The sequence below is a fragment of the Halichoerus grypus genome, chromosome 12 (assembly GCF_964656455.1).
Source record: "Halichoerus grypus chromosome 12, mHalGry1.hap1.1, whole genome shotgun sequence".
NCBI lineage: Eukaryota > Metazoa > Chordata > Mammalia > Carnivora > Phocidae > Halichoerus > Halichoerus grypus.
Genome location: NC_135723.1, coordinates 66,215,560 through 66,239,739, shown reverse-complemented (window position 1 = coordinate 66,239,739; position 24,180 = coordinate 66,215,560). Strand labels below are relative to the sequence as shown.

Here is a 24,180-nt window from a genome sequence, read left to right as displayed (position 1 = left end):
AATTGGGGAGACTCATCAATCACTTCGGTGGATTCTCTAGGCCAGTGGTTTTCATGTCACCCCTACTCATTATCGCAACTGGAGAAGGGGTGCTATTAATACCTAGTGGGATTCTCCTAAACATCCTGTAATGCACAGGACAGCCCCCCACAACTAAGAATATCAATAGAGCCAAGGTTGAGAAACTTTGCTTTAGGCTTTGCCTTGTCCTCAAATGGCCTTTCACCAGCCACTAATCGGGCACTAGCATTTCACAGCATAAAAGAGGAAGAACGAAAAGGTAGAATGAGTTTGTTCTATATAAACAACCCTTATTTTGGAAAAAAAAAAATCCAATTAGGAAGAAAGTTGAAACCATCTAAAATTTATTTAATGTTTTTAAGTTATTATTCATATCCTAAATTATCCCTGCTGCCCGGTTGCCATGGGATATAAATTATAAATTCCTCAACGAAGCATCAGTATCCTTCCTAGACAGCCTGGGGAAGTAGGTGGGATTTGCCCAGCTTCCTCATTTCTCCTTTGGCTGGCGCATAACTCACATAAGATGAGAGGCTTGAGGAGAGACCTACTGCCCTGTATCTCAGTTCTGCTCTGGCTTCAAATCCAATCTTTGGACCTTCACTCCCATCAGACGTGAGCCAGCAGGAAAGCAGGTTAATGCCAGGCCAGTCTCAGGGTTCTGCTGCTCTTCGAGGTTAGGGTCGGTCTCATCTTAATCAATAGCCAAACACAGAGTCTGATTCCCAAGGCACTATGCTAAGGATTGTATAAGCAAATAAACGGGGTTTTCCATTTATTTCTGTCTTTGAGCCTAGAAACATGGTGACGATACTCTCTAGACCTGACGTTAGCCACCCGTTAAGGACTAAGAAAGAGGTCAGGAAGCAGGAGTCAAGCAGAACCCCTGGGTCAGTGATACATTTTCTGCTGCCTCAGTAGGACAGGTAGGAACTCAGGCTGACCATTCACCCAAGAAAAGGTTAAATGCCACAGCATCAGATCATCAGGTAATGAAGGCCCAGGGCAAGAACAGATTCCTAGCTCATTCCTGCCAAGGAGGAGGGGGTGATAAATCCCTCCTGGCATCTCTTAACCGTGTTTGAGTCACTACCCAGTCAAAGCCTGGCTGCCAAGGACGGCAGCAGCTCCGCAGTCTCTACCAGTAACTAAAATTCCTAGCAAGAATGTATAGTCTTTTTGAGGAATTACCAGAAACTAAGTCTCACACATTAAGATTCTACTTACATAGATCTTTTCAAGCTTGACCAGGGATGAGTCCTCTCAGGCACAGTTTATGAGAAAGGCAATCTTTCCACAAATATGTCTGAGATACCTATTATGTGCTTTGGGGGTAAAGATGATACTAAAATGGTGTCCTTGTCCTCAAAAGAGAGAGAAAAGACAATTCCACCGGGGAAAACACTGTGTAGATCCTGACAGTGAAATCACCTTATGCCCCTGACACAGGTATAAGCCATAGGCATTCTGGGAGCCACCTGAAGGGTTAGACTACAGTCAAAAAGTCCAGGATTGCTGGCTACAAATAAGTCTGCATGTAGGCCCTCCTTGAAAGGCCTCTGCCACAGAACATCAACAACTTAATTTTTCCCCAATTACTCTTAAACTTGAAACCTAATATATTTTAAAGTACCTTGCACTACACCTCTTATTTTATCACTGGCTTACTCCCTGTCTGAATTCACGTGGTTTTACTAAGGTTTTATACTTTCAGGTGGTATTTCATGGAGGTGTGGCTGATCTTTGTTGGTACTAAGCTTTTATGGTGCCTAAATTTCAATTGCAGTCCCAGCATTAAGTAAATGCCAAATACTCTGCCCTAAAGAACTAATACTGACGGAGACAGGAGCTGCTACTACAACCAGGTGGGGTAGAACATGCCCTTTAATCTTTGGGGGGACATATGGCAGCCACTGGGCCAGCCCACTAGCTCCCCACCCCTTATGTGTGCACGCACATGCGCGCGCGCACACGCACACACACACACACACACACACTGATAGTTCCTCAGCCCTGATAATTCCAGTCCTCTTGCCCCTGTCCCATTTCTGACCAGCTTTCTTTACCAGATTCACTTTCTGACCAGGATGCTGCAGATACTGCCTCTTTATAGGTACGACACGTAGGTGGGATCAATCTTTATACCAGGGCTCCTCAATATGCAAAAATACCACTGAAAAGTAATACCTAAAAAGAAACAATGAATAACCAACTGACAGCACCAATAAGTGGAGAAAAGCATAACAACTATTTTCCCTCCTCCCTTTCTTTAAACCATAAGCCAATAATAAGCACTCCCAACTGCCCTTCCACGTGGCCAGCTCCAGAGTCACCCTACCTTCCACAGCAGAAATCCCGGAGAGAAGGGAAACCAACTCATTACACCTTTCCCAGGTCCCTCCCAGCTGCAGCTAGCATGCCCTTATCCTATTCAACAGACCTACCTTCTCACCTAAGGATTTTTCTTATATCAGTGTTGTCTAATTACAAGTGCCAGAAAAGCAAGAAGATGGGGGGGGGGGCGGAGACAGGGATCAAGAGAAGACCCAGTAGGAGGACACATCTTGTGGTCTCATTCTAAGGTGTGCTGGGACCTCAGCAGTAGGACATCAGGGAGAGAGGAGTAAGCAAGGATGGACAAGGCTATGGCTGGACTTAGCCCCTAGAGGGGATCCAGTAGATGAATCCCCAAATATCCAGTAGCAGGACAAACTCTGGTCCCTCTGGATAGCAGAGCAAGTGGGAAAGAGGAGGGTGTGAGAGTGTTACTTGTAGTCAGGCCTTAGGTGCCACCACCTACAGGTTAAAAAGACTTCAGCCACTGGGCAAAGGAAAGAGAGAGAGACCAGTTCTCAGGGACAGGGGATTCATCAGGGCCAAACAGGTTGACAGGGCTCCAGCCAAGCTACCTAAGGTTTATTACAAGGCCCCAGCCCAACAACAACAAAAAAAAACCAAGATGGCAGAGGGAAGGCTGTAGCTCAGGGGCAGTACCAAGAGGGGGCAAGAGCCAAGTCATTGGGTGCAGAGGATGGAGGACGGGAGTACAAGTAGGAGGTGTTAGTCACTGTAGCTGGCTAGGCTGAGATAGACGGGGACACATACAGAAAGGTAAATTACGAAACATACACACACACACACACACACACACACACACACACACAGTAGAGGGAAAGAAGCCTCAGTGGTGGAAAACAGGATCTTGGAGAAAGACGAGAGCTCAGGGCTCCATGTTGAGCATAAAATGAAAGCAAAGACAGAAGGTGGCTTGGGATTCATCCAAAATACGAAGATGCAGACACCTTTGAGAAAAGAGGGGGCCTGGTGTGTCATTGTGACTTTAATGACGATAACAAGCCTGTGGTTTTCCAGTCTTGGGATTCACTCACCCACACAGAGAGAGAATACATATTTCCTCTATGACAAGAAAATTGAATCTATCTTTCAGTCTAACTGATCTGAGGTGTAAGTGAAAAATAAGACTGTGTTCCATCACTTTCAATCTTTCCCTTCACTCCGAAATAGGTCCTATTATTTTCCTTTATTTTTTCAAGTGTGAGAAAGTATTAATGGATAAGACATCAGTCATTCACCCTTGAGATTTGGGAGGGCCTGGGTTTTGTGTCTCAGCCACAGCACGAAAGTCAAATTGCCTCCAGGGGTGGATAGGCTGGGAGGTGGGGGAGAGGGGAGGTGTGTGAAAAGAGAGAAGAAATAACCCCCACAGATTCTGGGTCTACAACTGATGTTTGGAAAGACTCTGGATGAACTCACATAGGGCACTTAACACTTTTATTCTTTTTTTTAAGTTTTATGTAATTTTTATAGTCCTCTCTACCCCCAGTGTGGGGCTCAAACTCACAATCCCGAGATCAAGAGTTGCGTGCTCTTCCAACTGAGCCAGCCAGGCACCCCCACCTTTATTCATATGCACCTCTTTAACCTGCACCAAAAAATAAATTAGAGCAGGGGCGCCTGAGTGGCTCAGTCGGTTAAGGGCTGCCTTCAGCTCAGGTCATGATCCCAGGGTCCTGGGATCGAGCCCCGCATCGGGCTCCCTGCTCGGCGGAGAGTCTGCTTCTCCCTCTCCCTCTGTCTGCCGCTCTGCCTACTTGTGCTCTCTCTCTATCTCTGTTAAATAAATAAACAAAATCTTTAAAAATAAATAATAAATAAATAAATAAGAGCATATCTAGTAATTAGGTCTCAAATAAGATACGCACTGGGCTGTGAAGGGATAGGGTGTGCTGTCCTCTCCCATCCAACGGCCACCCACACACTTTTGGAGGCTTTCAGTCTACCAAACTGCAGGGCAGCACATGGTCAGAACTTCAGACACCCAGAAAGTCCCAGCAGGTCCTCAGCGTGGGATAATTGGGCAGACCTGAGTGTTACATAAAGTCGACAATTTGGGTTTGGCCAACTACCACCGTGAATGCTCTCCATGGGAACTTGGCATCTCATACCCCTGCCTGGAGAAAGCCCCTGCTCCCCAAGTCCTTTGTTAGTGGTGTTCCAGCCTGTATGGGGCCTTTTTAACCTTCTACCTGGGGTCCAGATAAGGGCAGAAGCTCGAGATGGGAGTAAACTCCTTAGAGCCCCTCCCCAGCTCGGTCTGATTTCTAGGACACTCGGAAAGAAGGAATGTTCAGGCATTCTTCAGGAGCAATGCGGAATGAAAACTCAGGACAGGTCCCTGGAAGTGCCACCCTTCTCAGGAAAGGCAGGGTCGTCCACAAGTGTCCCTAGTTGGCTGCTAGATCTGAATAAGTACAACATAACAGACCTCTTTGTCTTCCAGGCCAGCTAAATAAGGATGTGACCTATGCACATTTCTACTCCTTCCTGAACTGTCTCCAGGTGAGCCCACAATGACTTGTTCCAAGGCCACATTCCCTGTTACTGGTCTTGCTCCTCTGTAATCAAAGCGGTGTTTTCTTACTCTCAGGTCAGCCCCTGCCACAGTTGGATGTCCTCCAACAAGACGCTCCGGACTCTCACTTCCGAGGTAGGACTGTAGCGACTCCTTTGATAGCATCTTTGATCTTTCTTTCCAGGTTATTTACTGCAGCATTTCCACTGGGAAGGGCGTTTGGGCAGGGCAGTGGCCTCCAAGCTGATGAATAAAAACATCAAACTGCCAGGGTGTTGGAGAAGCCAAGAGAATGTGGGGTGCCCTGTCCCTCTCTTTCTGACACGCTCTGGGTCTGTGGCTCTCAGTCACTGTCTCTGTTGTGTGTCTTTCTCTCCTGTACACACACATACATGGATACACATATACCTAGGCGTCCTAGGTGTATTTGTAGACATAGAGAGGATTGAGCAAGGTTAGGCCCACAGATGACTGGCGTTCTCCCAAGGTCCACGAGGACCAGGGGCTCCGCAGCCTTCCTCTCTTCTCTGAGGACATTCATGGTTCACGTACTTCTTTCAGGGATGGTGAATAATCTCTTTGTAAGAGATTTATTGATTTTTTTTTACAAAAGAAATATATTTCAATTAAAAAAAATTGGGGAATATAAAAAAGCTGAGACACAAAGAATAATAACAAAAATTACCGCAAATCCCATCACCCAAGCCAATATGTATGTATGTGTTTCCAGTATTACTTTCATAGATATTTGGGGGGTTTTGCCTACACAGTATCAGAGTACACATATTGTTTTGTGCCTTCCAATGTTCATAAGTCAGTCCTCCACATCATAATTTTGTCATCATTTTAAAGCATACAGCATATGAATGTACCGTGATTTATTTCGCCCCTTAGTGTTGGACATATAGGTTGTTTCCAATTTTTCGCTATGAAAAATAGCACTGTGACTAACCTGTGTGTGTATATACATATTTCTTTCTATACTGTGTCTATTTCCTTCAGACAAATTCTTAGAGAAATTATTGGGTCAAAGGGTTATGCCATGTATAAGGGTTTGATCCCTATTTCCAAATTGCTCTCTAGAAAGGTGAAACAAATTGACATTCTCAGTCACCTCTCCCATGGCAATATTCTATAGCATCAAGATTATTCATCTTTTCTTTGCCAATCCCATGGGAAAGAAGTGGTATCTTATTACTTTAATTTTCACTGATTGATTCCTAATGAATGTTAACAGTTTTGTATGTTCGTTAGCCATTTTTGCATGACTAGAATTTCACGGGCAGAGCATCCCTCCGCTGATGGCTCCAAGTGAGGGTGGGGACTACCAGTTTCTTTGTTCTGCCTGAATCGTCTCACTAAAGTCTAGGTTTCATGGAATTCTCCCTGTTTCTTTTGTATTCAGAGAGCAAAACAACTCTCCAATACACTGAAAAAAATTGCAACCAGCCAGAAATTTACGAACTTCGATCTTTTCTACATGGATTTTGACTTCCAAGAACGTAAGTTGCGTTTGGAGTAGGTATGGCCACAGACAGAAGCAGTGGCTACAGGTCAGAGCCTGACTGCGCGGAGCTTTATAAGCCAACAGGCAGTAGACTGGGCAGGGTGGCTCCCACACACTGGACACATCACAGCTCTGAGTAGTGAAGAAAGATAAAGCGTGAGACCCTTTCAGGGAGGAGGGAAGCTTACCATCACCTCCTCATTTCACCATCATTTTAGAATCCCTGAAGCAATAGAGCCAATGACCAGTCGGAGACAGCTCTGGGCCGGGAGCCAGCAGATCAATGGAATCACCTACCTCATTCTTGCCAGTTGAGCAATGCCCTGCTTACCTGTGGGCTGAAGATGAGTGTGGCAGGAATGAGGGATAAGGCAGTGCCTCCCGTATGAATGCTGACTGACCTAGGGGTCCAGTGGCAGAACAGATTCCCAGCCCCGACACATGATGTAACTTACCAGAGTCTTTAAGGGAGGGACCTCGGATTTGCCTGTGGCAAAGTGGACAGCCCATCTTCCAGCTTTCTGGAAAGAACGTCACTGTTTCTTTTCTAACATTCTGTCCGAACACAGGGGTCACTGAGGAGTGGCCACACAAAAATGGGGGTGATTATCGGAGCCCCTGATTTATCCTTTACATCTTGACTCTGAAAAATTGTTATTTGTTGACTTTAATCCTCCCAGTCTCATTTTCATTGCTAAGCACTTGTTATACAAGAGAAAAGCCTCCTGTTGACTGACTGCCCTCTGAGATGACGCTAATGGAAAGCTTTACGGTGTATGCAAATGATGGGAGAGGTCTCATCCCGAGTTTATCATCTCTCTCTCCCTGCCACCAACACCCCCAACCCCAGCATCTGGGATGAAGCAGATGGCCATCATGAATTATCAAATTTTACATTAGCTGACACGTAGGGCATTGCATACTCTCGTACTTCAATCCTGAACAGCTTTTCAACAGGACTGATCTCCCTTAAGTAGATTTCCTGCCTAGGTGATACATAATTCTCTCCTGGGGAAAAACGTTTTGATAAATAACCTCTCATTAAAATGCAGAGCTAAAGACTCATTAATGAATTCCTGGTGTAAACAAATGCACCACCAAGTGATCTTTGATGATCATCAACCTTGAATATAGATAAAGTTATTAAAAATATAATAATGTCTAACATTCACATGGGACTTTCCATTTTCCAAAGTAATCTCTAGCTCTGTCATTTATTGTCTTTGGGAATGTAGGCAATTCCCTGAACATGTCTAAACTCTCCTTTCCAGACCTGGAAATGGGGCTGCCATATCGACATAACAGATCTTCATGATGATTGTATGGGGAAAAAAAATGTAATTCTCCTAAATGCTGTGCCTGGTACATAGCTCGTGCCCAGGAAAGAATAGGGTCCCCCCCTCACACACTTGCTACTCAATGTATGGCTCAGGATGAGCAGTATCCACACCACCTGGGGGCTAGTTATAAATGCAGAGCCCCAGGCTCCACTCCTAACTAGGACCTACCTAATTGGAATTTGCATTTTAACATAATCCACAGATGACCCAGATGCACGTTAAAATTTAATAAATGGGGCTCCGTAATGCTCCAAGGTTAAGAATTTAGTTAGTCATCCGATTTTTACTAAGTCTTACCATGTACATGTAGGTGCTGGGAATATAGCTGTCAGAAAAACAAAACAGCCCTTATCTTCATCAAGGATAGGGAGAGAAGAGTTTTACCCTTGACTCAGTACTACCAGCTATCCACTGATGACCTAACAGGCTGGAAGCAGAGGCTCATCGGCCCCTTCTTGTCCTCATGGCAACAATAAATGCAATATAAAAGCTCAAGGTTCAGTTAAACTGAACTGAACATTTTAAATCAAATGGCAGTGGGTCATCTTACTGAGAAACCTCCTCCGTATTTGTCCTTACTTGGCAACAATCATCAACAGTTGAAGGAATTTCCTGAGAGACATTTATTAAAAATAAATCTGAAGATCCAGTTTTGGTAGAGGCCTTCTTTGCCTTCTCCATAGGAAGTTAGTGGGTGCTCCACTAGGGAAGACGTACGGGCACAGAAGGAGGGAGCGTGCAGACAGAGGATCTGGTGGCCTGCGATCTGCCCGCATGAACAGCTGATACAGCGGAGGGCTCATTCACTCCCAGATCCAACTCCATGGGTAACTGCCACACCTGGGAAGCTCATCATCCCAGAAATCATGGAGGCGCAATGCGCTCTTGTAGAAAGAGCCCAGCATTCGCCACCAGATAGAACTGAGCCCCTATCCCAGCTCAGACACAGAATGACTGTGTAACCTTGAGTAGTTAAATAACCACTCTGCTTTGTTCTCTTTTGTGTAAGGTAACAATCAGTAAACCAGGGAGCAGGTGGGGGGGTGGGGCGGGGGGCCTGGGGGTTATGTGAGGATTGAGACAACACTGCAATGTGGTGAGAACCCTCTTAGCTGACATCCTCCCACCACCACTGTCATCAGTATATGCAAAGCACCTACTACACTCTTCTAGGGCTTATCATAGAAGGAGAATAAATTTTGGTTCTCTTCCAGTGTCCAACCCACCTCCCAACACCAATCATACCCGGGGACCACTTTGGGTGCCCTAGAGGAAGCCATGGTGGAAATGTATCTCATTAGCACCGTGGTCTTGTGTTATCAGACTTAAAAACTGTCTAGCCACTTATGAAACCTGCAGTCTTAAGGGTCACATGGAAATCTCCCCTCTCATTTCAGTGCTGTATTTGAGCTGATGACTTCATCACAAACATCCTCATTTTTCATATGAAATGTACAGTTCCACCCCCTGTGACAGAGCAAACTGCAGCTGAGGGTCGTTGTCCCTGGAGGGTGGGCATGAGCCCTATCTGTTCTCCATTCTGACAGCGTCAGTCCCGCAGTGAAAGGCTATTGCTCATCTCCAAAGACTCTTTTTTGTCTCTTGCTGACTCATCCTCTAACTGGTTATGAGCTAAACAGAGGCAGCAATTTTTCCTCCCTTCAGGAAATGCCAGCTGGAGCAGGTGATGTCCTTTTTCTTTGTCTGTACCACACCTCCCAAACAGAGGAAGGAAAATGCCACTTGGCTGACAAGGCCATTTTTAGACTGACAGTTTAAATATACCAGCTGCCCTCAGTTTCCAAGACAACTCAATTGGAGTAAACTTGGTTCTTAGTTCTCCCCACGTGGATGTTTGTAAAACAACCAATGACTTCATGGTGCTGACCAGAATTCCGATTTCTTGTTTTAAATATCTGCTAGTGTTGCTGTTTAGCAAGGAGCTACCAAGTGCTTATGACTCTTCTTCGATGATTCCTATGGCATCTCTGAAAAGCTGGTCATTGCTGATGACTACTTCGACTTTACAGATACAGAAAATACATTATGCACCAAATCCCAAGAGATCATTTGTGATCATTCAAGAAGTTTAATTCAGGTCTTCTGAGAAAATAGGAATTCATTTACCTATTTTTAATTGTGATCCCAGGCAGGAAGTAAACAGACCAACTTACCATGCTGCCCCTGCTTGGATCTCCTCCTTTACAATCAGTCAGAGTCTCCTGGGTGGCTCAGTTGGTTAAGCATCTGCCTTTGGCTCAGGTCACGATCCCAGGGTCCTGGGATCAAGTCCCATGTGGGGCGTCCTGCTCAGCGGGGAGTCTGCTTCTCCTTCTTCCTCTGCCCCTCCTCCCTCCTCATGCTCTCCTTCTCAAATAAATAAATAAGATCTTTTTAAAAAATTAAATAAAATAAAATCAGTCAGAGAAGAAATAAAGACCACTGGTATTGCATTTATTCTAAGAAAGCAAAATTTCCCCCTGAGATCAACAAATGTAAAAGGGTCACTTTGTCTAGCACTGGTCACAATACAGATAAAACCTTAAACTCTTGCCTGTGAGTTTCTGATTCTCCCTTTAAGTGTTATAATACTGATGTCCACAGATTTGCAATGACTGGTAACCCTCACAGACACAATAATCATGTGGGAAAATGATGTTTTTCACTCTGAATAGAATGATGGTAGCCTTGGTAACCTGCAGCATTTCTTTTAATGCCTATTGGATTATTCTATATGATAAGCCAGTTCTTCTAAAGACTGGACTCCCTTGTAGTGAGGAGGGATAGGGACTTGTGCAGCGGCAAAAACATGTTTCCTGGCAGGAAGGAATATGTTATCACTGACTCCCAATAACAGCCAGATGCAAAATATGGAGGAGTGGCTCAGTGGCGGCCATTTTGCAGGAGAAGAAGCCAAAGGGAATTGATGATCCTGTATGTAGGACTTCAAACGACCAGCAGGAATTTTTTCCTGAGCTCTGAGAAGGGCAGCAGTATTTGCAGCCCCTCGGGGAACAGGGATTGGGTAGCAAGGAGGGGTGGCCTGCTGTGATATTAGGACTAATTACAAAAGCAGCATAGTACTGATTCAGCTCTGAGACAGGCTTCACTTGCACAGTCAAAGCCTCCGGTAGAATTTCCATTCCTTCTTTTGGGGCGAGATGGGGGGGAACCAAGAGGGCACACACATCCCTGCTCTTGAGTCTTTGTGGAGAAGAGGGAAGAACTGGAAAAATTACAGCCGTGCCTACGCCCCTCTCTGGACGCCAAGGAAGGGAGGGCAGGGGAGACGCTGGGAGCAGCCAGTTTCGAATCTTTCTCTCTGTTGGCTCTCTAGGGATTTGGAAATTTCCTTGAGGAGTTCTTCCTGACTGTATAAAATTACAGTATAGAGTTAATGGTGCTATTGCCTTGGAGCAACTGACAGTCTTGGTCTCTTACTCCTATTGAAGGGCAGTTTTACTGCTTCTCATCACTTTGGGGCTCATAATATTTCCTCTGTAGCCATACTCACTCTAAATGTGATGTTGAGATCATTTTATGTAATTGTATTTCTGAGAAACTGTACAATTTTTAATGGTGATGGCTTGACATATGCAGACAGCATCTGGAAATGGCAGCCCACGTGAAGAGATGTTAACAAAATGTTTTAACTCCCCCCCCTTCTCTTGCAATACTCTCCCACTGACAGATGAGATGAATTTACATCAGTGTTGAATATTTCAGAGCTCACCTTTTCCCACCGCCCTCCTGCCTGCACAAACCACATTCACCCAACGCCATCACACATTTTCTTCCTGAGCTAGAAAATCAAAAAAAAAAAAAAAAGACCATACAATGCCTGAGATAATAGCCCAGAGCGGCCACAACTGAGTAAAGCATCGGCCAGGCAGGCCCGTGGGCAGTTCTGACGTTTGGTCCACACGGTCCTTGCTCTCCAGCACTGACCGTCACTTAGAGAAGCGCGTCGCTAACCCTCTGGTTGTGTGTGCCCTGCAGTCACGGACGAGTGGCGGAAGAGAGGCGGGCAGCCCTGGCAGCTCATTGAACCAGTCGATGGATTCCACCCCAATGAGGTACGTGCAGTCACACAGCGGTTGCTGAAGGCTTTCTGGTAGGTTCGTTGTAAAAGGTAGTTATGCATCCATATGTTTGTTTTTATCACCTTTTACTCCAGAAAGATGTACTCACATGTCCAAGATAGAAGATTCAATAAAAACCAACTGAAAATCAGAGTAAAAGGCAAGTGAGACCAAAATGATGCCTGGCTTCCTGACTTAATGTCTGCAGTTCATATCATGTGTGCAGGGCAGTCCTGAGAAACTGCCAGCAGCAGCCAGCAGCATCAGCTCTGCCATAAAAAGGGGCATACGTCATGGCCTGCATAAAGAATAATAATAAGTCGAATACTCAAAAAAAAATCACAAGGATTCCTGGAAGAGAGACCTATGAGAAATTTCTTCTATGGATCTTTCCAGAAAGGACCCTGGATGAGAGGAAAACAGTGTCCTTAGCAATATCCTGCAGTAAGAGCTGTTTCTTATCTAAGATTCCAGGATACAATTCTGGAAAGCAGTTCTAATCTAGTCTCTTCACAGAGCAAGGCGAGCTAGAGGGTGGGACTCTGTCCCCTCCCACCCTCACCCTATCCATTATCCTAACTTCAACCAGGGAAGCTCTGCTTTTATCTTTCATACATACTGGACCTGCTTGTGATGTTCCTTCATTTAAAAAAGAAAATGAAAGAAGTGTGGGAGTAGTCCTGCCACTTTTCAAATTTTGAAAGCCGGCAATCCTTTGCAACTCTAGTCTTTCTGGCCTAGCCTTTGGTAAGGACGGTGTGGCAGTGACAAGGGTGTAAACCGGAGAAGCAGTCCTGGTGTGCTCTCCCTGTGGCCTTGGTCTCGGTGGTCAGCCAGGCCACAGGGAGGGCTGACCATCCCCTTGGGAGCCTGAATGGCTTGACAGCCCACCTTCCCTCAAGCTGCAGGCTCACTGAGTACCCACGGGCAGGGCTAAGAACTGTCTCAAAGGAAACAAAAAAGAGTGCCGCTCTATCTATAGATGGATACACAGTGGAGTCCCACAAATGCTGGGTAAATTGAAAGTGAGCATCAAATGCCCATCTCCCTGTTTTAAACAACTGAAAAAATAAATCTAAGTAATGCACCTCAGAATATCTAACTTTCCTGGGTATCGCGTGGATCAGCTGATCCAACAGAATTATTGGCTAGAAGCTGGTTAAATATTAGAGTCTGCTCCCCACAGAATGATGACTTTCGTCTAAGAATGGTTTTTAATATGGAGACCTTCTTTCTGGCAATAATTAGGTCGTGGTTCTTGTCATTCCCGCATATCACAGAGTTGTACATTTCTGATTCTAGAGAGAATTGTGGATATGAAGAAATGGTCAGAGAAGGAGTTAATTGGGAACAAACTGAAAAGGAGAGGGTTAAAATAGCTTTTTTTTTATCCTTTGGGACATACTTGTCTGATCCATCAAAAGACCATCCTGTCCCTGACACTTAATATTACGGTTCAAAGTCTGTTACATTAGGGTTCTATCTTGCACTCAAAGAGCTTTGCCTATAACTGATTATCGAGAACAGGGTCGAAAGCTGAAGATCGGGGGTTGGGGGGCACCGGGCAGACTTAGTCGGGTAGAAGATGCGACTCTTGATCTCAAGGTCATGAGTTCAAGTCTCACGTTGGGCGTAGAGCCTATTTACAATTAATTAATTAAAACCAAAAAAGCAGAAAATCAGTGTGTGCTGAAATCACATGTTATTCCCGAGAGATTTGTTCCTGTGTGGGTAGTAGGTGAGGGCATGGTGAAGCCACATCCAAAGTGGGCAACAATGGGTCGCCATGCCCAAAACCTGCCTGTTTATCATATATTGAGTTAAAGGGTCCAGACTGCAACTTGCATCCAAAAATGTTTATTGAGTGCCTAACACAATGAGAATTCAAGAGTGAACAAGAAGCTGCCCCTGCCATCTAAGGAGCTTATAGTCTAGAGGGGAAGAACGACAAGTGAACAGATAATTAAATATAAAGTGGCCGATGCCTCCAGCTGTGTGAGCTTGGGGCTATGGGAGCACTCTGTGGGGCGGGATGGGAGAGAGCGGTGTTCAGAAAAGTTTCCAGAGGAGCTCACTCAAAACTAAGAGCAAGAGCGAGTCAAGTGCAGGGGAAGAGGGAGGGGCTACACAAAGTGTTCTGAGCAGAGGAAACCGCATGGGCCAAGACCTGAATGCAGAAACAAAACAAAACAAAAAGCCAGCAGGGCACTTTGGAGGAAATAAAAGTGCTGGGACATAGAGAATGGGCGCGGGGTTGAGAGAGAGGAATCTGCACGGGGTTTGACCTTTTTTCTGTGGGGAAGGAGGGGCCACTGAAGGTTTTTAAGCAAGAAAGAAAAAGAACCAGACTTGTGGTAGCGGCTGGAGAATGGTGTGGTGGGGCCCAGGGGAGTGGGGAGAAAGAGAAAGGTGTGTATTGGACAGATTTACACAGTTGAATCAACAGAACATGGCCATTTATTGGACGTGAGTGTGAAAGAGAAAGAGATGTTGGGGCGCCTGGGTGGTTCAGTTGGTTAAGCGACTGCGTTCGGCTCAGGTCATGATCCTGGAGTCCCGGGATCGAGGCCCACATTGGGCTCTCTGCTTGGTTGGGGAGTTTGCTTGTCCCTCTGACCCTCCCCCATCTCATGCTCTCTCTCTTTCTCAAATAAATAAATAAAATCTTAAAAAAAAAAAAAGAAAGAGAAAGAGATGCTAAGCATGACACTTCTTTCATGACTTCAGAAATTGGATAGATGATTCTGTTGCTCACTGAGGTGAAGAACACAGAGGACGGGGTGGTTTGAAGAGGAGTTTGGCACACGTTAGATTAAAGGAGCCTGCAGGACATCCAAAATGGGAGTGTATTTTTAGCAGGTAATATATAAGCAGAGCTCAGGAAGGGGTCTGGGCGGGAGCTGCAGAGGTGCGCACATGAGCACATCGTGACTTAGAGCCTTGAAGAGGAGCCTCTTGTCGTACCTGCAAACTCCCCTCCAGATAATGCCCCTTACAGCAGAGGCAGTGTTGATGGATCCTTTTAGAACCTTATGTTATTATTTTAAAAACTAATAACTTAAAACTGCCACACATGCGTGCACATGCACACACACACACACACAAGTAAATGATCCACAAAACATAGGGAGCTATGGGAGTCCACATCTTTTCCATCTTAAAAGAGCCAGATGGGCAAAGTTGGTCTAAGGACCTCATATTAATTGCACGGACATAATACCAACCAAAGGAGTAGACTCAGGCCATGTTCACGTGCACTCCCACCAATTCCTGAACATCTGAGCAAAAACAGTTGGTACGGGCCCTTAACCACGAAGGGGGAAGCAGGGTTTATACTATTGGCCTATTTCTTTCTAAAACCCTACAAGAGAAGTGGTGGGAGTGTTGATTCAATTGTTCCAATTTTCTTAGGAAGACAAGTTTAATTAAGTATAAACATGAATTGTGTTGAACAGTTCAAATTCATGATTGATACATTATAATTTTTTAACCAAATTATATCTAAATCTACACCCTTTGCTTATATTTTAATGGAAAATAACCAGGCATAGAAAAAAATCTTAGTATAGACTGACAACTGCTTTACCTTTTCAGCTCACTCCCTAAATGTAGAACCAGAATTTTAAGAAATATCTTCTTCAATAGGAGGGGAAAAGTAGGTTACAATGCAGACTTGAGAGTTGATGGGATTTGGTGGGTGGGAAGGAGACGACTCATAGGACTGGGCATCTGGATGAACAGAAATGAAAGATACCAAGGCAAGGAACCCCAAAGAGGAAGGGGCAGACTTAAGCATTCTGAATTTGGGGTGCCTGCACAATATCCAGATGGAACTGTCTAAATCACCATTAGATCAAATTGATGGGTTCTGATCTCAGAAGAGGGGCCTGGCCTGGAGACACAGGTTTGGAAATCATCAGTATCTAATTGAGAACTGGAGACACTTGCAGGAATGAGATTGGCCCATGCGGTCAAATTGTGACCATTGCCCATCACAGAAGGACCCACTGGAGAGGAGACCCAGGAGACCATTTGAGGCCTCCAGTAAGAGCAGGTATAGTAGAGAGGGGAGAATAACTGACTGAGAAACTGCTGACCAAATGCAGAGAAAGTCTGACTTATAAAAGAAAGGATATGGCAAAGACCCAAGACCCAGATTTGTGGCCTACGGAAGCCACAGCAATTCTACCAATTCAAATACTCACTTTTTAAAATCTCTGCGAAGCTAAGCCTCTGAAGAGGTTCTTAAAAGACCTCTGGGCCTAGAACCAGACAATAGGAAACAGAAAATGTTGGAAGAGCCCCAGACATAACATCAAGTCCAGTGTCCCTGGCTACTCTGAGACACCCAGCTAAGCTTCCCTGACACCTCCTGCCTTAGCAGCTTTGCCCAGCGGAGCTCTCTGCAAGACCACCTCCTCTCCTCTCATGATGCCAGTAGCAGCTCAAACCATCCTCCTAAAACTCTTCCTGCAAGCAATACATTTTCCATGACATCAACTCCCCGACTTTCTCTTGAGCCCTGAACCTTGTGCATTGCTGGAGGCAGATATAAGATACTAATCAGTGGATTGGTTTTAAATTACATATATATATTTGGCTTTAATATTTATTATGTATATAATCGGTTATTAAATGTTAACAGCCGCCAGGTCTTTGTTTAGCTCAGCGTGGAAGCCCCTGGGAACCCAGGGTCCTGGGTGGACTTGTGGAGTCCCTCAAAGAAGGAAACGATGTTGGCAGTGGGGAGGGTAGAGAGGAGGGCCTTCTGGGCCAAGGAACCTTCAGACACTTTAGGCTGGTCCTGCCCCGTGCACCGGGGACCGTGTCTGTTCAGTTTGCTTTATACATAAAGCCAGCTAGCAACAGTGGCTCTGGAATGACACCCTGAGTCAGCACAGAGAGGCTAGGGCTGGGAATTTACATTTTCCCATAGATGTAAATGTTTAAATACATCTTACACTGTTGGCATGTTGTTGATTTACAAATTTAAAATTAATTGGGACAGGGATGCGTGGGTGGCTCAGTCAGTTGAGCGTCTGACTCTTGCTTTTGGCTCAGGTCATGATCTTGGGGTCGTGGGATGGAACCCCACGTCAGGCTCTGCACTGGGCGTGGAGCCTGCTTAAGATTCTCTCTCCTTCAGCCCCTCCCCCTGCTTGCTCACATGTGTGCGCGCTCTCTCTCTCTCTCTCTCAGAATAAAAATAAAATGAAATTAATTGGGTCCAATAGACCGTGTTTCTGGGCAGATTAAGAGCCCAGAGAAGCAGAGCCATGCCTTCCCTGTGGTAAGGGCTTCCCTGCAGGAGTTTAAAAGCAATCTTACCAAGATAGCCCAGAAATGTTCTTCCTACAGGAAAAATAAATTCAGAGTGTATTTTTAACTTTGGTCTCATAAAAGCCCAGAGTTAAATTTAGCAAGGGTTCAACTTACAAGGGATCAGGGATAAGTTTTTGGTGAAACCTATGCAATCTTGCTTTGAATTGCATTTATTTTTTTTTAATATTATAAAAAGGTAGTTACTGTTTAGGGTTTGACTTTATAGTTGTCTTACTAATGAGTTCTATTTTTGTAGCAAAATACATAAAATGAGTTAATGAAGAAGGAATGTGAAGGGATCCTGGGCTGCGTCCAGCTGTGACCCCTGCTGGGCTTCTGTGGTGTCCAGGTGTGTCTCATGAGCATGTGGGGTGGACCCAACGGTGTGTATTTACGGGGAGGACCAGACGCTCTCCTGGAGAGGGGCTCAGCATAAGCCCAAATATGGTTAAGCAAAGAAGAGTGGCTCCGTTTAAAAACTGTCATCAGAAGGGAGCGAGAGGCCAGAAGCCATATGGTGGCTCTTACCAGAAACTGCACCGGGTTCCTAGCCTCCCCTTCCCCTCTCCCGAGACTCGTGCCTCGAACCTGAGGGATTCTGGGGCTGCACATCAACACTGAAAGATCTGTTTCGCCAGACTCCACCTAAGACAACAGGGTGTTAGGTCCCCCTGCCTTGTCGCCCCTTCTGGGAGAATTTCGCAGAGGAGCCTTTAGAGCGGACCAGGGACCATGGCGTGCTTTGGGCACCGCGAGGGTTCCTCTGTGGCAGCAGCAGGCAGACAGGTGCACGGCCATATCCCACAAAAGCCCTGGGGCTGCAGGAGGGCCTGCAAGAAAGCACCAAGGCTCCTCAGAGCGCAGCCAGCCAAGGAAGCGGCCCACCTGCTGGGCTGGGCGGGGAGGAGGGGGGGGGGTTTGCACGAGGGCAATACCATGCACATGGCCCCTCTGAGCACTCACCGCAGCGGGGGCCCTGCCAGGGCACGCAGGCACAAAGGGGGAGACTCCCAAGGGCCTGACTCCGTTAACCAGAAAGTGCCACCGAACCAGAACCTCCTATCCCCTAGCATTCTGCTGGGCCGGACGTCCCCCCACGCACGTGTGCGGTAGGGGAGGCGAGCGACGCAGCCCGCGAACCCCTTCCGTGCGCGCTCTGTTCCCCTGTCCCGAGGTCAAACGTGAGAGATGCGTGACAAAAGTCTCCACTGGTGAAATAAATTAGCTTGCGCCCATCTGATGGAATGTCACGCACTGAATAAACACAGCGATATCGAGCTACCTTTAGTGACACAGAAATACGTTTGTAATATAGAGCAGAGTAAATAAAAGCGAATTACAGATTGTGGGGGCGATTCCTCAACTGTACGCATTTGTCAACACTCGCGAAGCTGTTTATCACAAGAAGTTAATTCCACCGTGCGTAAATTACACCTCAGAAAGAGCAGACTATAAAATTATATTTGCAGAAGGATCCACTTTGTGTGTGCATGTGTGTGTGCGTGCACGTGTGTATGTGTGCGGGCAGGGGCAGGGCCCTGCACCCAAGGTTAAGGTGGGCTACCTCTATTATAATTACAGGGGACTTGCACTTATTGTTTCCTCTTTTTGCTTAATTGTCTTTTCAAATTTTTCTCAGATGAATAGGGATTGCTTTACTATTTTAAACTATGACCAGGGAAGCACAAAAGAATATTCATGTTCAGGGAACAGCTAACCCGGAGTAATGAGGGGAAGGGTGGTTGTGCTTCGCCCTGTGTATCATGGGAGTTCCAACAGGAGGCTGGTTATAGGAGGAACCCGCAGTAGATGCTCAGTAAATGTTTGTCACATGAGTGAGTGATTAGAGTGGGTCATTTTATCCAAGTCTCTAGTTTAATAATAACCATGCCACTCTCGCTTTGGACCCAATGTATTAGCAGTGCACACTCATAAATATTTTCATCTCCACTAGAGTGACAGCCAACTAATTGCTTTCAAACCAAACAGTTACTGTAGGCACAAAGCGGAGCTCTTTCCTTTTAACTTTCCTCTTCTTATCCTCACCCCATCTCCTCCTTTATTAATTGAGATTGGGAAATAAATAACCACAAATGTCTTGGTTTCACACAATTGTTAGGAAGACAGCTTAAGTGTACCAAGTAGAAAGGCAGAAAACAAAACAGGAAAACCAGTATTTTTCCACAGACCTGGTGGCAGCCTCCTTTGTTGAGAAATAGCCAGAAAAACAGCCACAAGACCAGTCTTCTGTCTTTGGAAGACATTGCTTGCTTAGTGTGTGAGATAGGAGCAGCCCCTTCCTGGAAACCTGCTGGCTTGATAGTTAGCCTGGGGGGGGGGGGGTGGCGGGGGGAAGGAGCAGAGGAGGTGGGTATGGGTGTAAGCGTGTGTGTGTGTGTGATAGGGGAGGGTGGATATGGTGTGTGTGGTGTGATGGGATGTGTGTGGTGTTGGGGGTATGTGTATATGTGGTGGGGGTGGGGGTGGTGTGTTTCTGTTAGGTACCACATGGATAGGATCAAGATTACATGTTTGGATACATAGAATTTGGGGTCCAGCTCAGAAAGCTCATGAACATATTAAAATACTGGGGGTATTTAATGTAACAACTAAACCAATTCTAGTTTTTTCTAACAGCTGCTAAAACCTTACACACAGTTTAGACCCAGAAAGGTCTTTAAACCATATACTTTAGCTCACTCATTTTGCAAGTGAGAGAATTGCAGCCCAGAGAGTAGAAGGGGGCTGCCCAACATCACATGGGGACCTGGCGACACTGCCTGTTGGAATGTTGAACAGGACCAGGCCTTTGGAGACAATGTCCATGTGCTTCTGAATAAAGTTGGGGACATCCCTGAGCACCTGCTCTGAACAGTGCATTCCTCCCGAAAGGCCTTCAGCAATCACATTTCTCTTTGAGCTTTCCCTTTGCAGACATCTGCAAGGCCTGGCCAGGCCCCATTTGCTAAATAAGGCATTACTTGCAGAGAAAGAGTCCTCATCAAACGCATGTTAGTGACAAGCCAGAGGATTTTTTTTTTAAGATTTTATTTATTTGAGAGAGAGAGAATGAGAGAGAGAGAGAGCACAAGAGGGGGGAGGGTCAGAGGGAGAAGCAGACTCCCTGCTGAGCAGAGAGCCCGATGTGGGACTCGATCCCGGGACTCCAGGACCATGACCTGAGCTGAAGGCAGTCGCTTAACCAACTGAGCCACCCAGGCGCCCAAGCCAGAGGATTTGACGACCAAGAATGGATCCTACTAACACCATGAGTAAAGGGAAACCTGCTGTAAACCCAAGCAACCAGAGAGTGGACGTTAAGTTGGGAAAGCCACAAACAGGCCTTTTGTGCATTAAGCCAATGATTCCTCACCCTGGAACCCCAGCCGCACTCTTTGTGCTTACAGCCTCCTTCAACCGGTGACTCTGCAGCCTCGTCTCCCTTGGATTCCCACCGTGCCATTCTCTTCCACACCTCTGTGCCTTTGCACAGCCTGGGTCCTCCACCAGGTGCACTGTTTCCCATGTCATCCATCTGGGTGAACTCTCCCTTGAAAACTCAGCTCAGCCGTCACCCTCTTTGGGGAGGACCTGTCGCTTCCCCCCTACCCAGCAGAGTTGGCACCTCCTTCCCTCCAGCCTCCCACAGACCCCCCTGTGGGTTTGGTGGTGTCATTTTGCCTGTCTGGAGTTCCTTAAAGGAAGTACTCATCCTGTTCATCTCCAAAACCTAAGCCTTAGGCCTGCAGTAGATGTTGGCTGTCCACAGATAAAAGGCACATTTGTTGTCTGTTACTAAAGAAAAAATCACCTCAAAGTTAGCAGCTCAAAATAATACAGAACTCACAGTTTCTGTGGGGGCAGAGTGCTGGCACGGTTTAACTAAGGCCTCTACTTAAGGTCTCACAAGACGAAAATCCAGGTGTGTCATCCAGGCCACATCCTCATCCAGAGACTCAACTGGGGAAGAATTGCTTTCAAATTCACTTAGGTTGTTGGTAGAATTCATTTCCTTGTGGTTGTAGGACTGAGGACCCAGCTTCTTTTTAAGATTTTATTTATTTATTTGACAGACAGAGAGAGAGCACAAGTAGGCAGAGCGGCAGGGAGAGGGAGAAGCAGACTCCCCACTGAGCAAGGAACCCGATGTGGGGCTCGATCCCAGGACTCTGGGATCATGACCTGAGCTGAAGGCAGACGCTTAACGACTGAGCCACCCAGGCGCCCCAGGACCCAGCTTCTTGCTGGATGTCAGCCCCTTGCCATGCAGGCTTCCCGACAAGCCTTCTTCCTTCATCAGTCCCACAGAGTCTCCCAAGCAAGACTGCCAGCAAAGCAGAGTCTTAGATAATGTTACATAGTCACTGAAGGGACATCCTCTTACCCTTGCCATATTTCATTGATTAGAACCAAGTGATACATCCCACCCACAGCAAGGGAAGAGGATTCTACAAAGACACAAATCGAGGAGTCGTGGGGGGGCCATCCTAGGTCTGCCCACCACACAAAGAATACAGTAAATCCTGCTGCTAAATTCTTTACTTTGTTATAATTTCCCTTTTATTCCTCCTTTGGGTTCTCTCTTGCAGGTCGCTTCACTGCTATTGGCAGATCACTTCTGGAAGAAGGTGCAGCTCCAGTGGCCCCAGGTTCTGGGAAAGGAGAATCCATTCAACTCTCAGATTGAACAGGTGTTTGGAGACCAAGGGGGCCACTGAGTGCCTCTAGGATACGCACTCCTGGAAAGCTCAGGGAGGCAAGAACTTGGGTAAATTCATTCAACAAATGGTTATGGGGCTGCCATTTTGCAGGCCCATAGGACCCTCTTAAGCAGCAACTTTGCAAAGTGCTTTTCTCTCATTCTGGAGTCTATCTGAATGACAGTGTGATTCTGAGTGTTTCAGGGAGCAGTTCCCTCCATTTGTCCCTCAAATCACCTTTAATAAAGTGTTGTGGATGCCATTCCAAGCAGAGAGAGTATCTGTGCCCTTTAATAGCTAATTGTTCTAAAAACAAACTCGAAGTCCATCGATGCTCGGCAACTTAGCCAGGGTCTTGGTGCGCCAGGACTGATCCTCAGTCTGTTGCTGCTTCTCTAAGACAGCCAGCAAGCTGGGGCTGCCCCTGGGAAGGCTGTCGGCTGGCTGCCAAGGAGTCTCACGAGAGAACACAAAACTAGGAACACAAAATTAGGTACAAACTTGAATGTTTATTTAGAACGAGAAAAGAAATCACAACAAATGACAAATTTTTTAAAGTTGACAAATAGCATAAGCCCCACAAAACCCCAATGATTGAAAAAAACATGACAATTTGTCTTTCTTTAAAAGGTTTTCTTACGTTCTTTGGCTGCATAATCTCATCATCTTTTCCTATAACAATGATTTGGTGATATCATGGTCTACAGAAAGGAGAGAAAAGTAAAATGTGTTTCTTTTTATTGATAATCTAGAAGAGTTTCTTTCAGCTGCATAACTCATTGGTAAAGTCATGTGAATTTTTAGAATTGTTGTCAAATTGGGAGCACCTCTATCAAATCTCTTTTGAGTGAGAGTTATTAGAGATGCGCTCCCTATTTGGAGTATTGTTAATGTTTTGTGTGCCTATAAGCCCAGGAGTTCTGGTAAATTCTATTGCACACCATTCTCGTTGGTGTGTCACCTCCCTTGCCCCTCTCTGAGGCAGCCTCGGATTTTTGGGGTCAGTGGGTGTATGCCCAGACCCACATCGCGCTGCCAGCACCCCACCTTACATGGGCACGTCTTCCTACAGTCTGCCCTCAGGAGCTTGCTTGACACAGCCCAGAGGTATGGAGCAGTTCCACCCCAGGGGTCCCAGGAGCCATTGAATAAATGCACCAGCCTCTTCCTTTCATGGTCAGTTTTGGGGAGGCATTCAATGTGCTTCTCAGGGGCAGAATCAGCCCCTTTGTTCATGGCAACAATACTTTCCATGGTGCTTCCTTCTACTCTGTGTCACTCTCCTTGCCCTCTCATTCCTGCTCTCTGGGATGCTTCCCAAATAAACCACCTGCACCTAAGTCTTTGTCTCAATAAAGACAAAATTAAAATGATGGTGTGCGCATAATTGTGTAGGCTTTATTATTGAACATATTCCTGATACGAAGATACTTCTGTTTCAACTAGGAACCAATGCAAACCAAATCTCCCACTCATGTACACCGTCCATTGCCATGGACCAGCTTCCGGCTTTGGACATTTTATACCTTGTTTCTCCTCTGTGATACACGGCTTCCCACGCTGGGAGCTGTAGGATACTTTCATACTGTGCTCTGCCCATTGGCCCTGCACCCTTGTAACCATGCTGATGAACAGTAGGAGCACACCTGGAAGTCACGCAGCTGTGCACAGAAATGACTGCAAACTACATAAATATTTCCATGTAATCCCACCCTAAATGCCCCCAAATTCTCATGGCTAGCCCACAGCTACCAGATAGAAAAGAAAGTACTCAGAGAAAAAGCAATCGTGTTTAAAATATCCAACTTTTGCAAATTTTAAAAAACATGTGACCATGTGAACGCATTGCTTGGGCCCCTTCCAAGGCTTTGGAAGGGACCCTAAAGTTAATCTGTTTTAGACTTACGGTCAATCCACCTCGGCTGATAAAATTAATATGCCAGATTGTGTGTGAGTTCCGTTTTAGGGGCCAAAACACTTAAAATGTTGTCGACCCATTAATTTCTGTCACCTGGAAAGAACCCTTGCTTCAACATGACCAGGACGTGGCCCAGGGGCGGTGGCTCAGCAGGGGACCAACATGCCATCAGGAGGCTGCTTGTTTCCAGCAGGAAATACAAATGAGGAGAACGAATTAGAGAATATGAGGTGTGGAGGTGTGGGACTATGGAAATCTGGTATGTCTGACTCCTCCTGAGGGATGTGTCCACTAACAGGGTCTTGGTAAGTACATTACTGGTTTTGGTGTTCCAATATCTCATGTTATGTTTAAGCACCAAAATACCAATACTTGTCATAGTGTTGTTTTATTGGGTTTTTTTTATTTTGAATCTGA

The 24,180-nt window shown here is 45.9% G+C and overlaps 1 protein-coding gene across 4 annotated transcripts in view; it reads left to right on the top strand.

The window, feature by feature from the left end:
* The window catches only part of AOAH (acyloxyacyl hydrolase), a 165,138-nt gene extending 141,920 nt beyond the window's left edge, over positions 1-23,218 (top strand). For 3 of the 4 annotated variants that reach the window (XM_078059462.1, XM_036101073.2, XM_078059464.1), the window contains 5 exons: positions 4,823-4,881; positions 4,970-5,029; positions 6,300-6,396; positions 11,741-11,817; positions 21,735-23,218. In XM_078059462.1, the coding sequence (XP_077915588.1) occupies positions 4,823-4,881; positions 4,970-5,029; positions 6,300-6,396; positions 11,741-11,817; positions 21,735-21,863 (422 nt within the window). In that variant the 3' untranslated portion in view covers positions 21,864-23,218. The remainder of the gene's footprint in view (positions 1-4,822; positions 4,882-4,969; positions 5,030-6,299; positions 6,397-11,740; positions 11,818-21,734) is intronic. The other variant, XM_078059463.1, reaches the window with a different exon arrangement.
* The last annotated feature ends 962 nt before the right edge of the window (positions 23,219-24,180 follow it).